The sequence below is a fragment of the Mesoplodon bidens genome (assembly GCF_964165515.1).
Source record: "Mesoplodon bidens genome assembly, chromosome: 5".
NCBI classification, from domain to species: domain Eukaryota; kingdom Metazoa; phylum Chordata; class Mammalia; order Artiodactyla; family Ziphiidae; genus Mesoplodon; species Mesoplodon bidens.
The window spans coordinates 72,866,567-72,884,193 of NC_138161.1; the positions used below are offsets into that span (position 1 = coordinate 72,866,567).

Sequence of the window (17,627 nt, forward strand, 5' to 3'; positions counted from 1 at the left end):
GCCGTGGAGTGGCTGGGCCCGTGAGCCACGACCGCTGAGCCTGTGCGTCCGGAGCCTGTGCTCCGCAACAGGAGGGGCCACAACAGTGAGAGCCCCGCGTACCGCAAAAAAAAAAAAAATTAATCATCTTTTTTCCTACTCTTTTTTCAAAATGTTGCAATTCTTAATTTTCAGATTTATCTAAAGAAGAGAGACATCTTGTATTTTATCTGCATATGACTCCTATTGCATTTAGATTTAAAATTAGAAAGAAATGGACTTTGGTAGATTGTCATGTTTGACACAGATTTAATATTTTTCTTTTTGGAGTAATAACTGATTATTTTCCACCTGATTGTACTGACCTTTTCAATTTTAGTTTTGGTCATTTATGAAATGTTATATGCTAAAGCCATATTATTAAAATTACCCACTAACCCTTTTTATATCATTTTACACGTGATTATAAAGCTTGTCTGTTAACTCAAAAGATTTAAAGACTGTTCTGCACACTGGAAAGCTTTGCAGGTATTCAAACTTTCTCATGTAGTAGCAGAAGGCTGTAATAGAGTTTAGATTTTGATTTCCAGTAATCTGGGAAAGTAACTGCTAGAAGGTTTGCTGTTGGATGTTTTTCCTAAAAAATAAAAAAGGAAAGAAATTCATATAGCAACAGTATTCCTATTTTTGCGAATATTATTGTGAATGTTTTGGAGAAAAGGGTACTTTCTGTTTTTGAAAAGCCTTGAAATTGCTGTTCTTGCTTTGTTATAACTGGAGATTACTGTACCTCCTCTTTTCAGACATCTCTAGTTTGTTTTTAATTTTTGCATTAGTTTATTGATTCATGTCAGCCTTCCATCTTGGACTCCATCTAACTCAGTTCCTAAATACAGTATGGTTCTCACACCTTTCTGTCTTTCATGCTCTCTTCTTTCAAATAATCTTATTTTTATTTTTTTTTCTTGGGAAAAGGTGGTTCTTGGAACTTCATCCATTGGTTAATTCATGTGTATTTTGAAAAATGGCCTTTTTTTTTTTTTTTTTTTTTTGAGGTACACGGGCCTCTCACTGTTGTGGCCTCTCCCGTTGTGGAGCACAGGCTCCGGACGCGCAGGCTCAGCGGCCACGGCTCACGGGCCTAGCCGCTCCGCGGCATGTGGGATCTTCCCGGACAGGGGCATGAACCCATGTCCCCTGCATCGGCAGGTGGACTCTCAACCACTGCGCCACCAGGGAAGCCCAAAAAATGGCCTTTATATTAGTTCTTTTTTCATTTTAAAATAATTTTCATTGATTTTTTTGTTTGTTTATAAAAGTAATATGTACTTCCTGTAGAAAAATCAGAAAATCGTGAAAACAAATCCCCTGCAATCCTCTAGCCCATGAACAGCCTCTGTTAATATTTTGTTTTTTTTTCTTCCTGTGGGTCATCCTCGCCTTCCCCTTGTACTCATCGTTCCGTTCTGCCATCTGTGAGGCACGGTCGTGTGCTGGCTAAGAGCAGGCACTCTTGGCGACAGACTTCTGGGTTCAAGTTCTGGCTTTGTCACCTACTGGTTGTGGTTCTAGGGGAAATCATTTAATCTTTTGTGTGTCTTAATTTCCCTATCTGTGAAATGGGAATAATAATATTACCTAACTCACTGGTTGTTGCAAAGATAAAATGAATTAACATATGTAATAGTGCCTGGCACATAAGTGCTATGTATGTATTATATTACTTCTTAGTCTTGTTATTTTTTAAACCTTTTTCTAGGATCATATGTATATTCTAAGCATTTTCTCATGTCATTAAAAATTCTTTGAAACCATAATTTAATAGATAGAAATATTTCATTATACAGTTTTATCAAAATTTATTTAACTCTTCTTTTGAATATTTAAATTGTTTTAACTTTCGTCAACCATATATTATACACATAATCATTTACATAAATATTTGCCTGATTATTTTCTCAGGCTAGAAGTCTGAAATTTTAATTACTGAGTTAAATAATATGAACATATTTTTAAAACTTGACACATTTTATAAGCTTTTCAAAAAGATAATATAATTTACTACTCTGATCAGCATTGTTTGACAGTACTGCACAGCCTTCCAGTGTGGAATAGGCTTCAATCAACTTTTGCCTGTTGGTAGCTAAAAGCAATGACTTGCTTTAGTGTATATTTATTTGCTTATCAGTGAAGGTGAAAAAAATTTCTCATGTTGATTACTCATTCATGTTTCTTACTCTTTGAATTTTTAATTTATTATTTTGGCCCCTTTTTTGATGGTGTTATGCTTTTCTTATTGATTTTTTCTGAGTCTTTTATATATACATTAAAAACAATAACTTTTTATCTTTTCTATGGTACTTTTCTTGAATAACTTGACTGTTATTTTTTATGTCTTTTAAAATAATTTTAGTGTTGTCAATTTATTTGATCTTTTCCTTTGTGTTTTTTTTTTTTTTTTTTTTACTTTTGTGCTTAAATATTTTCCCATTTCAGAATTAGGTTAATAATCTGTTGGGCACATGTCTGTTTTGTTTCGCTTTTTTTTGTTGTTTGTTTGTTTTTTTTACATCTTTATTGGAGTATAATTTCTTAACAATGGTGTGTTAGTTTCTGCTTTAAAACAAATTTAATCAGTTATACATATACATATGTTCCCATATCCCCTCCCTTTTGCGTCTCGCTCCCACCCTCCCTGTCCCACCCCTCCAGGTGGTCACAAAGCACCGAGTTGATCTCCCTGTGCTATGCGGCTGCTTCCCATTAGCTATCTACCTTACGTTTGGTAGTGTATATATGTCCATGCCTCTCTTTCGCTTTGTCACCGCTTACCCTTCCCCCTCCCCATATCCTCAAGTCCATTCTCTAGTAGGTCTGTGTCTTTATTCCTGTCTTACCCCTATGTTCTTCATGACATTTTTTTTCTTAAATTGCATATATATGTGTCAGCATACAGTATTTGTCTTTCTCTTTCTGACTTACGTCACTCTGTATGACAGGCTCTAGGTCCATCCACCTCATTACAAATAGCTCAATTTCATTTCTTTTTATGGCTGAGTAATATTCCATTGTATATATGTGCCACATCTTCTTTATCCATTCATCCGATGATGGACACTTAGGTTGCTTCCATGTCCTGGCTATTGTGAATAGAGCTGCAGTGAACATTTTGGTACATGTCTCTTTTTGAATTATGGTTTTCTCAGGGTACATGCCCATTAGTGGGATTGCTGGGTCATATGGTAGTTCTATTTGTAGTTTTTTAAGGAACCTCCATACTGTTCTCCATAGTGGCTGTACCAATTCACATTCCCACCAGCAGTGCAAGAGGGTTCACTTTTTTCCACACCCTCTCCAGCATTTATTGTTTCTAGATTTTTTGATGATGGCCATTCTGACTGGTGTGAGATGATATGTCATTGTAGTTTTGATTTGCATTTCTCTAATGAGTAAAGATGTTGAGCATCCTTTCATGTGTTTGTTGGCAGTCTGTATATCTTCTGTGGAGAAATGTCTGTTTAGGTCTTCTGCCCATTTTTGGATTGGGTTGTTTGTTTTTTTGTTATTGAGCTGCATGAGCTGCTTATAAATTTTGGAGATTAATCCTTTGTCAGTTGCTTCATTTGCAAATATTTTCTCCCATTCTAAGGGTTGTCTTTTGGTCTTATTTATGGTTTCCTTTGCTGTGCAAAAGCTTTTAAGTTTCATTAGGTCCCATTTGTTTATTTTTGTCTTTATTTCCATTTCTCTAGGAGGTGGGTCCAAAAGGATCTTGCTGTGGTTTATGTCATAGAGTGTTCTGCCTATGTTTTCCTCTAAGAGTTTGATAGTTTCTGGCCTTACATTTAGGTCTTTAATCCATTTTGAGCTTATTTTTGTGTATGGTGTTAGGGAGTGATCTAATCTCATACTTTTACATGTCCCTGTCCAGTTTTCCCAGCACCACTTATTGAAGAGGCTGTCCTTTCTCCACTGTACATTCCTGCCTCCTTTATCAAAGATAAGGTGACCATATGTGCGTGGGTTTATCTCTGGGCTTTCTATCCTGTTCCATTCATCTATCTTTCTGTTTTTGTGCCAGTACCATACTGTCTTGATTACTGTAGCTTTGTAGTATAGTCTGAAGTCAGGGAGCCTGATTCCTCCAGCTCCATTTTTCATTCTCAAGATTGCTTTGGTTATTCGGGGTCTTTTGTGTTTCCATACAAATTGTGAAATTTTTTGTTCTAGTTCTGTGAAAAATGCCAGTGGTGGTTTGATAGGGATTGCATTGAATCTGTAGATTGCTTTGGGTAGTAGAGTCATTTTCACAATGTTGATTCTTCCAATCCAAGAACATGGTATATCTCTCCATCTATTTGTGTCATCTTTAATTTCTTTCATCAGTGTCTTATAATTTTCTTCATACAGGTCTTTTGTCTCCTTAGGTAGGTTTATTCCTAGATATTTTATTCTTTTTGTTGCAATGGTAAATGGGAGTGTTTCCTTGATTCCACTTTCAGATTTTTCATCATTAGTATATAGGAATGCCAGAGATTTCTGTGCATTGATTTTGTATCCTGCTACTTTACCAAATTCATTGATTAGATCTAGTAGTTTTCTGGTAGCATCTTTAGGATTCTCTATGTGTAGTATCATGTCATCTGCAAACAGTGACAGCTTTACTTCTTCTTTTCCGATTTGGATTCCTTTTATTTCCTTTTTTCTCTGATTGCTGTGGCTAAAACTTCCAAAACTGTTGAATAAGAGTGGTGAGAGTGGGCAACCTTGTCTTCTTCCTGATCTGAGTGGAAATGGTTTCAGTTTTTCACCATTGAGGACGATGCTGGCTGTGGGTTTGTCATATATGGCCTTTATTATGTTGAGGAAAGTTCCCTGTATGCCTACTTTCTGCAGGATTTTTATCATAAATGGGTGTTGAATTTTGTCGAAAGCTTTCTCTGCATCTATTGAGATTATCATATGGTTTTTCTCCTTCAATTTATTAATATGGTGTATCACGTTGATTGATTTGCGTATACTGAAGAATCCTTGCATTCCTGGAATAAACCCCACTTGATCATGGTGTATGATCCTTTTAATGTGCTGTTGAATTCTGTTTGCTAGTATTTTGTTGAGGATTTTTGCATCTCTGTTCGTCAGTGATATTGGCCTGTAGTTTTCTTTCTTTGTGACATCCTTGTCTGGTTTTGGTATCAAGGTGATAGTGGCCTCATAGAATGAGTTTGGGAGTGTTCCTCCCTCTGCTGTATTTTGGAAGAGTTTGAGAAGGATAGGTGTTAGTTCTTCTTTAAATGTTTGATAGAATTCGCCTGTGAAGCCATCTGGTCCTGGGCTTTTGTTTGTTGGAAGATTTTTAATCACAGTTTTAATTTCAGTGCTTGTGACTGGTCTGTTCATATTTTCTATTTCTTCCTGATTCAGTCTTGGCAGGTTGTGCATTTCTAAGAATTTGTCCATTTCTTCCAGGTTGTCCATTTTATTGGCATAGAGTTGCTTGTAGTAATCTCTCATGATCTTTTGTATTTCTGCAGTGTCAGTTGTTACTTCTCCTTTTTCATTTCTAATTCTATTGATTTGAGTCTTCTCCCTTTTTTTCTTGATGAGTCTGGCTAATGGTTTATCAATATTTTTTATCTTCTCAAAGAACCAGCTTTTAGTTTTATTGATCTTTGCTATCGTTCCCTTCATTTCTTTTTCATTTATTTCTGATCTGATTTTTATTTCTTTCGTTCTGCTAACTTTGGGATGTTTTTGTTCTTCTTTCTCTAATTGCTTTAGGTGCATGTTTAGGTTGTTTATTCGAGATGTTTCCTGTTTCTTAAGGTGGGATTGTATTGCTATAAACTTCCCTCTTAGAACTGCTTTTGCTGCATCCCATAGGTTTTGGGTCGTCGTGTCTCCATTGTCATCTGTTTCTAGGTATTTTTTAATTTCCTCTTTGATTTCTTCAGTGATCACTTCGTTATTAAGTAGTGTATTGTTTAGCCTCTATGTGTTTGTATTTTTTACAGATCTTTTCCTGTAATTGATATATAGTCTCATAGCATTGTGGTCGAAAAAGATGCTTGATACCATTTCAATTTTCTTAAATTTACCAAGGGTTGATTTGTGACCCAAGATATGATCTATCCTGGAGAATGTTCCATGAGCACTTGAGAAAAATGTGTATTCTGTTGTTTTTGGATGGAATGTCCTATAAATATCAATTAAGTCCATCTTGTTTAATGTATTATTTAAAACTTGTGTTTCCTTATTTATTTTCATTTTGGATGATCTGTCCCTTGGTGAAAGTGGGGTTTTAAAGTCCCCTACTATGAATGTGTTACTGTCGATTTCCCCTTTTATGGCTGTTAGTATTTGCCTTATGTATTGAGGTGCTCCTATGTTGGGTGCGTAAATATTTACAATTGTTATATCTTCTTCTTGGATCGATCCCTTGATCATTATGTAGTGTCCTTCTTTGTCTCTTCTAGTAGTCTTTATTTTAAAGTCTATTTTGTCTGATATGAGAATTGCTACTCCAGCTTTCTATTTGCATGGAATATCTTTTTTCATCCCCTTACTTTCAGTCTGTATGTGTCTCTAGGTCTGAAGTGGGTCTCTTGTAGACAGCATATATATGGGTCTTGTTTTTGTATCCATTCAGCCACTCTGTGTCTTTTGGTGGGAGCATTTAGTCCATTTACATTTAAGGTAATTATCGATATGTATGTCCTTATTCCCATATTCTTAATTGTTTTGGGTTCGTTATTGTAGGTCTTTTCCTTCTGTTGTGTTTCTTGCCTAGAGAAGTTCCTTTAGCATTTGTTGTAAAGCTGGTTTGGTGGTGCTGAACTCTCTCAGCTTTTGCTTGTCTGTAAACGTTTTAATTTCTCCATCAAATCTGAAAGATCCTTGCTGGGTAGAGTAATCTTGGTTGCAGGTTTTTCTCCTTCATCACTTTAAATATGTCCTGCCAGTCCCTTCTGGCTTGCAGAGTTTCTGCTGAAAGGTCAGCTATTAACCTTATGGGGATTCCCTTGTGTGTTATTTGTTGTTTTTCCCTTGCTGCTTTTAATATGTTTTCTTTGTATTTAATTTTTGACAGTTTGATTAATATGTGTCTTGGCGTATTTCTCCTTGGATTTATCCTGTATGGGACTCTCTGTGCCTCCTGAACTTGACTGACTATTTCCTTTCCCATATTAGGGAAGTTTTCAACTATAATCTCTTCAAATATTTTCTCAGTCCGTTTCTTTTTCTCTTCTTCTTCTGGAACCCCTATAATTCGAATGTTGGTGCGTTTAATGTTGTCCCAGAGGTCTCTGAGACTGTCCTCAGTTCTTTTCATTCTTTTTCCTTTCTTCTGCTCTGCAGTAGTTATTTCCACTATTTTACCTTCCACGTCACTTATCCGTTCTTCTACCTCAGTTATTCTGCTATTGATCGCATCTAGAGTATTTTTCATTTCACTTATTGTGTTTTTAATCATTGCTTGATTCATCTTTAGTTCTTCTAGGTCCTTGTTAAATGTTTCTTGCATTTTGTCTATTCTATTTCCAAGATTTTGGATCATCTTTACTATCATTATTCTGAATTCTTTTTCAGGTAGACTGCCTATTTCCTCTTCATTTGTTAGGTCTTGTGGGTTTTTATCTTGCTCCTTCTCCTGCTGTGTGTTTTTCTGTCTTCTCATTTTGCTTATCTTACTGTGTTTGGGGTCTCCTGTTTTGCAGGCTGCAGGTTCGTAGTTCCCGTTGTTATTGGTGTCTGTCCCCAGTGGCTAAGGTTGGTTCAGGGGGATGTGTAGGCTTCCTGGTGGAGGGGACTAGTGCCTGTGTTCTGGTGGATGAGGCTGTATCTTTTCTTTCTGGTGGGCAGGTCCACGTCTGGTGGTGTGTTTTGGGGTGTCTGTGGACTTTTTATTATTTTAGGCAGCCTCTCTGCTAATGGGTGGCATTGTGTTCCTGTCTTGCTGGTTGTTTGGCATAGGTTGTCCAGCACTGTAGCTTGCTGGTCGTTGAGTGAAGCTGGGTGCTGGTGTTGAGATGGAGATCTCTGGAAGATTTTCGCCATTTGATATCATGTGGAGCTGGGAGGTCTCTTGTGGACCAGTGTCCTGAAGTTGGCTCTCCCACCTCAGAGGCACAGCACTGACTCCTGGCTCCTCAATTTGGGATGATTTGTTGTCTATTCATGTATTCCACAGATGCAGGGTACATCAAGTTGATTGTGGAGCTTTAATCCGCTGCTTCTGAGGCTGCTGGGAGAGATTTCCCTTTCTCTTCTTTGTTCTCACAGCTCCCGGGTGTTTTGCTTTGTTTTAATGCTTTATTTTTTCACATAAAAATATGAACTGTTTAATTGATCTTTATTTGGGGCTGTGGTATGAGGTGAAATCTAAATTTTTCTCAGAAATATAACCAATTTTCCTAACACTATTTACTAAACATTTCATTCATTTTCCATTGATTTGTGAAGCTTCTATTATCATCTGTTGTATGCATATATCTTTTAGGGTTACTTTTCTAGATATCTTATTCCATCGATTTTTTCTATTTCTGTACTCAATATTATACTCTTTTTATAGCTATATTATATTTTAATTATTATATATTTATAAGCAACTTTAGTATCTGGTAGAATAAGCTCCCCAGATGTCATTCTTCTTTTCCAGAATATTTTGAGCTATTTTAGCTCATTATACATTTCAGTTTGTAAAGTTTTTAAATATAATCCACTGGAATTTTAGACAGCGTTTTTTCTTTTATTACAGAAAAAAATTCTAAAATTATTTCTCAATATAGTGGAAATATGCTTTTGCAAATCATTCAAAATATATGAAGTAAGTATGAAAGGCAACAGTTGCACTTTCCAGAGGCACCTAGTCTGGTTTGTGGTTTTGGTTTGATATCTTCAGGTGATTATTGCCATGTCTTTAAATAGTATTTTCATATTACTCTTTTTAGGATTATCAACTTTACACTTTATCTCTTGACTTTTTTCTATGCCACATGAAGATTTAACTCAGTCATATCATACCCTTATCCCCCTTCACCTCTGTTTTGAGATTCAGATCTTTAGTTTGTTGTTTTTATATCTTTAAATAATTCAACCTGTTTCTTATTGGTCTACTTCTGAGTTGGACTACAAGGAATTTAGTGCCTGCTTTCCTCCCTTCCTCCTTTCCTCCCTTCCTTCCTCCCTTCCTCCCTTGCTCCCTTCCTTTTTTTCGCTTTTCTTCCATTCTAATTCTTTTGTGGGTTGATAATTCAACTAATTGTTAATTGACAGTTCAACTAAACAATTGCATTTTCATAGTTGATAATATTTACATTCTGTTATGTAATTGTAATAAAGTCTTTTGTGCTTGTATAGACTGATTCTGAAAAGTCAAAACAATTTACATGATTAAGAATGTGTAACTTTTTTTGACTTTAGAGCCAAGTAGTGCACTATATTTATAACTGCTTCACCACAATTCTAATGCCATAACTCCTTTATCACTTGATGAGAATGTTTATAGCGTCAGGGTCAGTGGATTCTTTTTTCTGTCGTCGGCAAACTACTAAATGCACATTGTAATTTATTTCATTTTTACACTATGACTTTCTTGAACAACTTTTTTGTCATGGAGTTTCAGAGTTTTCTGTTTTCCTTTTAGAGAGAAAAGTAATATACCTTCCTCACTTTATGTTATCTAGCTTCTTTCTTACCAGTTTTATCTATTGCTTGTAGTCTGTTCTATTTTTCTTCTTGATAACATTTTCAAAGTTTATTGACCTTTAGGTCTAATTTGGGCTGATTAATTTCTAGCTCTTTATTAGCTATTATCCTTTCTTCCCCATTGAATTCCTGGGTTATATCTACCATTTTGTACATTCTACATTTTCTTTATTTTTCTGGAGTACATCCCTAAGAACTTTCTTAGAAATGTTTGCATGGGAGGTAAACACATATAGTTCTGGCATGTCTCAAAATGACTTATTTTTGTTTTCTTATTTTATTGACAGTTTGGGTATAAAATTTCTTCCATAACCTTGAAGGTCTTGCCCTGTTGTGTTCTAGCCTATATTGCTGCTGAAGATCATCTGATGCCAGTCTGATTCTACTTCCTTTTTAGAGAATCTGTATTTTTCTTTCTGTAAGCTCATAGGATCTTTTTTTCCCTTGGTGTCGCAGAATTTCTTGCAGATTTGCATTGGTGTGGGTCTTTTTCATCTATTATGCTGGGTAGGAAATGCAGCGTCCCTGTCTGGATTGTTGCTCAATATATTTGACTTTTGATTAATTTTATTGTTTTACTTAATGGCATTTGTACTTTCAGGTATAAAACAATCATGTAACATTGCTTCTCTTTTTCAGGTGTTGCCGCCTATGTTGGCTGGCAAAGCTCCTCAATTCTCAAACCCCTGCTGCAACAAGGCCTTAGTGATGCTGAGGAATTTGTTATTGTGAAAGCTCTTAATGCCCTTACCTGTATGTGCCAGTTAGGGCTGCTGCAAAAACCCCATGTCTATGAATTTGCCAGCGATATTGGTAAGTTTTTGTTTCTCAAAATTAGGATGGGAAAATTAAGGAGTAGTAAGAGAAACAACAACTGATAGGGCGTTATAAAGTTTCTAGGCAATCTAGAGTGAGATTTTCAGCTTCATTGTCCCTGTTGTGTGTGTGTCTGTGTGTGCACATCCATATGCATGCTTATGCCTGCATGCTTGTATGTATGTGAGGGACACATAGGCACACACACAGGAGCACTGGCCCTCCAGCCCAGGTTGGGAAATACACCTTTGTTTTAATCTGTAGTTAAGTCTTGATGATCCTTGAAAAATGAAGATTTTTTTTTTTTTTAAACACAATGTGGATTAAGTCTTTAACTGCTCTGAAGTGTCAGCTTATGTTTTTGGACACTTGACCATTAATCAAGTTGAAACTGGATGTGGAGGATTGTCTGTGACTTCTGTCATTGCACTGATCGCCAGTTAAGCATTCATAGTATTGACGTTACTACTGTTGGTAATTTTATTAACCAATGAAAGGAATTAATTCCTTGACCTTTATAACAGTTATCTAGGTCCATCAACTTAAAATTCCGAATAAGAGCAAACCAGGTACATGTGACACACTGTAAAATTAAAAATATTAGAAGCTCTTAGTCTTCTTAACACTTCATTTTAAGAAAGTAACCAGTGTATTGATAAGATTGCATGTTGGCTTTGTACTGAGAAGACATGAAATCTTAGGAAATTGCCTTTTTAGATAAAATACTTTATTGCTGCTGAATGCTTTGCCAAGAAAATTTATAGAAAGCCAAAATTAGTTAGATTTGGTTAATAGGTTTTTCTTGAGTCAATCCTCAGAGAAAAAAGACAAAGGAGTTTTTATTTTGATAGTTGAAATTAGATGGTTAGATAGTAGAGAGGTATAAAATGTCTGGAAGTTTTTAGGCATGAATGTAGCTTTTTAAAAGAAAAATTTTGTGGAAATCTGAGTATATGTAGGTTTCTTATTTTGCACTCTTAATATTTAAAATCATTCGTTTAGTTTGTAACACTAATTTGGTTTGAATGTTTTTGATGATTATGTTAAAAATAATGACAAATTTATTAGAAAAGTTCTGAGTATTGGCAACATAATCATGATAAAAATCTCTGTTACACTGAAATGCTTTTGATTTTTTGTGTAAGCTGCAGAGTGCTAAACCTTGAGGGAGTCATCTCTGTTTTCTTCCTAATTTTTAAAAGAGCTAATAGCTTGGGAAACAAAAATTATTAATATAATAAAAGATGTTAGAATGTTTTTTGAATTTCTGATCCTGTGTAGTGTAAGGCAGATGTAGAAAGCACCACTTTTCATAATAATATTAAAGAGAAAATGTATCATCTTAACACACATATTTTGCTGCCTGGAATATTTTCCTGCTCATTCTCATTGTGTGAATTCTCACATCAGTGTTTTCTTTTTTTCTCCTGTGAAAGTGGCATTTACCTCCTAAGGGTCGAGTTTTTCTTGCTTTCGACTTTGATCTTCTTCATTCTAATGAAAATCCTTTGTATATAAATATGTACTTGTATATTCTAATTTCACATAATACATTCCTTCTGTTGCCTAATTATTTGGAAATTATTTTGGAGATTTAATATGGCATATAATTAGCATTTTATTTATCTGCAAAATGGATGTCCATCAATTTTTAAGCAAAACTTATCATAAAAGATAGTTTTTTACCCCTCCTGTCAAATTTTGCAGAAATTTTTCTGAGTCCTGTGGGTTTTAGTCATTGGTCATAGGATGAACATATGGGGGTCCTCATGTATCTTAAGTTTAGTATCAAAATAAATTATTATCTTTAGGTATAGAATAAACCCAATGTGGTACAACATTTTGGGTGTGATGCTCCCTTAGAACTGGAACTGAATTTGGTACTAGCTATGGGGAGAAAAAAAAAACCCTTGCTGAGAAAAATCAAGCAAATAGTCATTTGTTGGCATTTTGAACTATTTAAAAGAAGAAAATTTTTAATAACTTACAAACACCTACTTACTTAAAACAAGTGGTAAACTGTATGCACCTCTCTGTTCTGTCTTTATGTGTGGTTAGCCTGTTGTAGTGATTCTTAAAGGGAATTATTGTGGTGGTGGTGATTATCATGATTAAAAACTATACTCTTCCCACTTAGACATTATGAAAACTCACCTTTCCATCTGCTTGTCCCCAGATAATTGGAAATATAATGGATGTTCTATGGGAAATCTTCGATTCTGGTTTCTTGTATTTGGAGTCTTGGAGGTTCTTTGTATCAGTTAGCTACTGACTGATATAATAATGCTGTACAACAATCAACCACAAAATCACAGTAAATCCTTTGGTCAAGTTCTCAGCATGCATTTGCGAGCTCAGTGGGCGGCTCTGCTTTAGACCTTGCATCTCCCAGACGCCCGTGGTGATTGTGGTTTATCTGTCTCATTCTGGGGCCCAGGTTGGAGGGGCAGCAACCACCCAGGTTATGTTCTGGGTGATCGCAGAAGCCTAGCTATGCCACACATTTCAAGCCTCTGTTTGTGTTACATCTGTTGACATTCCATTGGCTAGAGCAGGTACTGTGACTGAGACAAGAGGGAGGGACAGAAAAGTACCCTTTGTACACCATGAGCACCAGGCAAGGGTGACTGTATAACAGAGATGACGCAAAGAATCGGGACCACTAATTCAGTCTCATCTAGTGCCTAACTCCGCCAGTTCATCTTGAGTTTATTTATTTTTCGGAGGTTTTTCAATGTTTTTCCAGTCCTCATTTTCTCTGTTGTGAGAGGGAAACTACCAGCCCTCCCTTGTTGGCCCCAGAGGCTGCGGGGTGTTTATGGAATGATCAAAATCACCTCCATGTGTAGTTAGAAGAATTGGAAATGGGAGAACTTTGGAGACAGATACCTTGAACAATTTTCTTCTCCTCCCCTATTTATATAAGTAATATTAGCATGAAATAGTATTTTTTTATCATTTCTTATTTTTTAAATTTACTTTTTATTGAGGTAACATTGGTTTATAACATCATTTAAGTTTCATGTGTACAACATTATATTTCTACTTCTGTACACACCACAGTGTGCTTACCACCAAAAATTTAGTTTCTGTCCATCATCATTCAGTTGATCCCCTTTACCCATTTTGCCCTCCTCCCTGCCCCTCCCCGTCTGGTAACTATTACTCTGTCCTCTGTATCTATATGCTTGCTTTTGTTTGGTTTAGTTCATTTATTTTACCTTTTTTTTTGTTTGTTTTTTATATTCCACATATGAGTGAAATCATATGGTGTTTTTCTTTCTCAGTCTGACATATTTAACTTAGCATAATACACTCAGGGTCCATCCACGTTGTTGCAGATGGCAAGATTTCACCTTTTTTATGGCTGAGTAATATTCCATTGCATCTTTATACCACATCTTCATCCATTGATGGGCACTTAGGTTGCTCCTATATCTTGGCTATTGTAAATAAAGCTATGTGATGAACATAGGGGTGCATATATCTTTTTGAATTAGTATTTTCTTATTCTTTGGATAAATACACCAAAATAGCTGGATCTTATGGTAGTTCTAAATGTTTCGAGGAATTTCCACTCTGTTTTCCATAGTGGCTGCACCAATTTACATTCCCACAGTATATGAGGTTTCCTTTTCTGCACATCCTTTCCAACACTTACTATTTCTCATCTTTTTGATAATAGCCATTCTGATGGATGAGAGGTGATGGCTCATTGTAGTTTTGATTTGCATTTCCCTTATAATTAGTGATGGTGAACATCTTTTCATGTGTCTGCCATCCAACTGTATGTCTTCTTTGGAAAGATGTTTGTTCAGCTCCTCTGCTCATTTTTTGTTTAGGTTGTTTGTTTTTTTTGTTGTTGAGTTGTATGAGTTCTTTATATATATTGGACATTAACCCCTTATCAGATATATGACTTGCATATATCTTCTCCCACTCAGTAGGTTGTTTGTTTTGTTGATGGTTCCTTTTGCTGTGCAGACGCTTTTTAGTTTGGTGTAGTCCCATTTATTTATTTTTGCTTTTGTTTCTCTTGCCCGAGGAGACATAGCTAGAAAGATTTTTGCTAAGACTGATGTCAGAGAGCATGCTGCATATGTTTTCTTTTAGTGGTTGTGTGCTTTCAGCTCTTTAATTCATTTTGAGTTAATTTTTGTGTATGGTGAGAGATAGTGGTCTAGTTTCACTTTTTTGCATGTAGTTGTCCAGTTTTCCCAACACCATTTAAGAGACTGTCCTTTCTCCATTGTATGTGCTCTTTTGTTGTCCACATGTGTGGGTTTATTTCTGTCTGGATGATGATTTACCCATTGATGTAAATGGGGTGTTAAAGCCCTTACTGTTACTGTGTTGCTGTCAGTTTCTCCCTTTAGGTCTGTTAATAATTGTTTTGTATACTTTGGTGCTCCTATGTTAGGTGTATATATGTATATTAATCACTGTTATGTCTTTTCAGTGAATTGTCCTGTTTATCATTATATACTGTCCATCTTTGTCTTTTGTTACCTTTTTTTGGCTTGAAGTCTGTTTTACTTGATATGAGTTTGGCTACATTCCCTCTCTTTAGGCTATAATTTGGAGTGTCATCTTCCATCCCTTCACTTTGATCCTGTGTCTGTCTGCAGAGCTGAGGTGAATCTCCTGGAGGCAGCATATAGTTGGGTCTTGTTTTTAATCCATCTGGCCACTCTGTGTCTTTTGATTGGTGAAGTCAATCAATTTAAATTTAGGGTGATTACTGATAGATGAGGACTTAGTACTGCCATTTAATCTTTTGTTTTCTGGTTGCTCTGTATCTTCATTGTTTCTTTTTCCCTGTGTTTTTGTTTGCCATTTTGGTTTGGTGGTTTTCTGTGATATTTTTCTCAGTTTCCTCTTTTTTTTTTTTTTTTTTTTGCGGTACGCGGGCCTCTCACTGTTGTGGCCTCTCCCGTTGCGGAGCACAGGCTCCGGACGCGCAGGCTCAGTGGCCACGGCTCACGGGCCCAGCCGCTCCGCGGCATGTGGGAACTTCCCAGACTGGGGCATGAACACGTATCCCCTGCATTGGTGGGCGGACTCTCAACCAGTGCACCACCAGGGAAGCCCCCCTCATTTTTTTAATGTTTCCTGTCTCTGCTCTAGATTTATGTTTTGTGGTTACCATGAGGTTTGTATAAAACATTGCATAGGTAAAATAATCCTTTTTCTACTGATGGCATCTTCATTTACCTCTGTGGGTTCTGTCCTTTTCCACTTCCCTCTTTGTCTTTTTGTTGTCTCAAACGATCCCTTTTTATGTTGTGAGTTTGTTACCAAATTGAAGTAGCTATAGTTGTTTTTTCTGCTTTCCTCCCCCCTTTAACCTCCTTTATTATGCTATAATAAAGTGTTTAAAAACCTGTTCTCATAAAGAGTTGCTATTTTCTGAGTCTATTTATCACCTTACTCAAAGTTCTATGTACTTCTGCCTTTTTGTTTCTGGTAGATGGCAGGTCTAGTGTTGATGCACTCCCTCAGCTTTTGTTTGTCTGGGAAATTCTTTATTTCTCCTTCATATGTGAATGATAACTTTGCTGGCTAGAGTATTCTTGGGTGACAGTTTTTATCTTCAATGTTTTGAGAATGTCATTCCATTCCCTCCTGCCTGTAGAGTTTCTGCTGAGAAATCTGGTAGCCTGAGTGGGGTTCCTTTGTAGGTTACCTTTAAAATTCTTTCTTTGTCATTGATTTTTGACAATTTTAGTACAATATGTCTTGGAGAAGGTCTTTTTGCATTAAGGTAATTAGGTGTTGTTCTCTTAGCTTCATGGACTTGTATATCTGGTTTCTTCCCCAGGCTTGGGAAGTTCTCAGCTATTATTTCTTTAAATAAACTCTGTTTCCTTCTCCTTCTCTTCTCCTGGGATACCTATTAGCCTAATGTTGTCCTTCCTAAAGGAGTCTGATAGCTCTTTAAGAATTTCCTCAGTTTTTAAATATCTTATTTCTCTTTCTTCTACTTTTAGATCTCTAGTTTCTATCTTTGAGCTCACTAATTCTCTCTTCCATATGGTCTGCTCTATTTCCAGTGCTTTCTAATTGCATTCTCCAACTCGTTGATTGAGTTCTTCAGCTTCAGATTTCTGTTTGGTTCTTTTTTCGAGTTTTAGTCTCTTTGGTAATGTGTACCTTCTGTTCATTAGTTTTATTCCTGAGCTCATTGAACTGTCTCTGTGAGTTTTCTTGTAGCTCGTTGAGTTTCTTCATGACAGCTATTTGGAATTCTCTGTCAGATCTCAGTATTCTTTGACTTTAGTTTCCGGAGATTTTCATTTCCTTTTTGTGGTACAATGTTACTGTGGTTCTTCATGGTGCTTGATGAGTTGTTCCTCTTCCTGTGCCTTTGAAGTAGTAAAAACCTTTCTACTTGATTCTAATGACTCAACAGGTTGGAAGTTAGAGGTCTTTCTCTTTGTTTTCCAGTAAGTGGCCCGACAGCACAGGTTTTTAATTTCTCTTACCTGAGCTGCCTCTGGTTATGTTTGAGAGTCTACAGTTTCCACCCTCCACTGCCTCTGTTAGAGGTGTCACCCTGTGACCTCATTATTGCTTCTTGTGCCTCTGGTGTTGTTGGTGCCTTGCTGCTGCCAGTGTTGCTGGCGTCATTGCCTGGGTCACCAGGACGGTGAGCTCTCCTGCCACGTCCAGGATCCTCTGAGTCGCAGGCTCCACTGTCACAGGGTGAGGGGGAGGATGGGGTGGAGCTGGGATTGCATGGGCATCTTTGCCGTGTCTGGTATTGTAAAGTTTGAGGGCTTTGCTGCTGTGGGTGGAGGTGTGGGGGGCCGGAGGTGTGGGGGGCCAGAGTTGTGGGTGCCTCTGTGGCTGGAGGGATGGGGTCCCAGGCCCCACTGCTGTTGCTGCCCATTTACCTGTGGCTGCTGCTGTGGGGGAAGGGCAGAGTCATGTGTACATCTCCCCTGCTGCTACCATGTTCTCTGGGGCTGCAGGCTCAGCTGCCGTGGTCAGAGGTCCAGGACTACAGTCACCACCTGTGCTGTTCTCCTGGTTCTACCTCCTCTGTTTGTTCCAGTCCACCCACCTCTAGATGTACAGATAAGTGGAATTCTCCTGCATCTGGTGTGTTGGGCAGAGGCACC

At 37.0% G+C, this 17,627-nt stretch overlaps 1 protein-coding gene across 2 annotated transcripts in view; it reads left to right on the forward strand.

The window, feature by feature from the left end:
* PIK3R4 (phosphoinositide-3-kinase regulatory subunit 4) overlaps positions 1-17,627 on the forward strand; it is an 81,390-nt gene that overhangs the window by 19,900 nt on the left and 43,863 nt on the right. For both annotated transcript variants that reach the window (XM_081234669.1, XM_081234670.1), the window contains one exon: positions 10,327-10,500. In XM_081234669.1, coding sequence (XP_081090795.1) covers positions 10,327-10,500 — 174 coding nt within the window. The remainder of the gene's footprint in view (positions 1-10,326; positions 10,501-17,627) is intronic.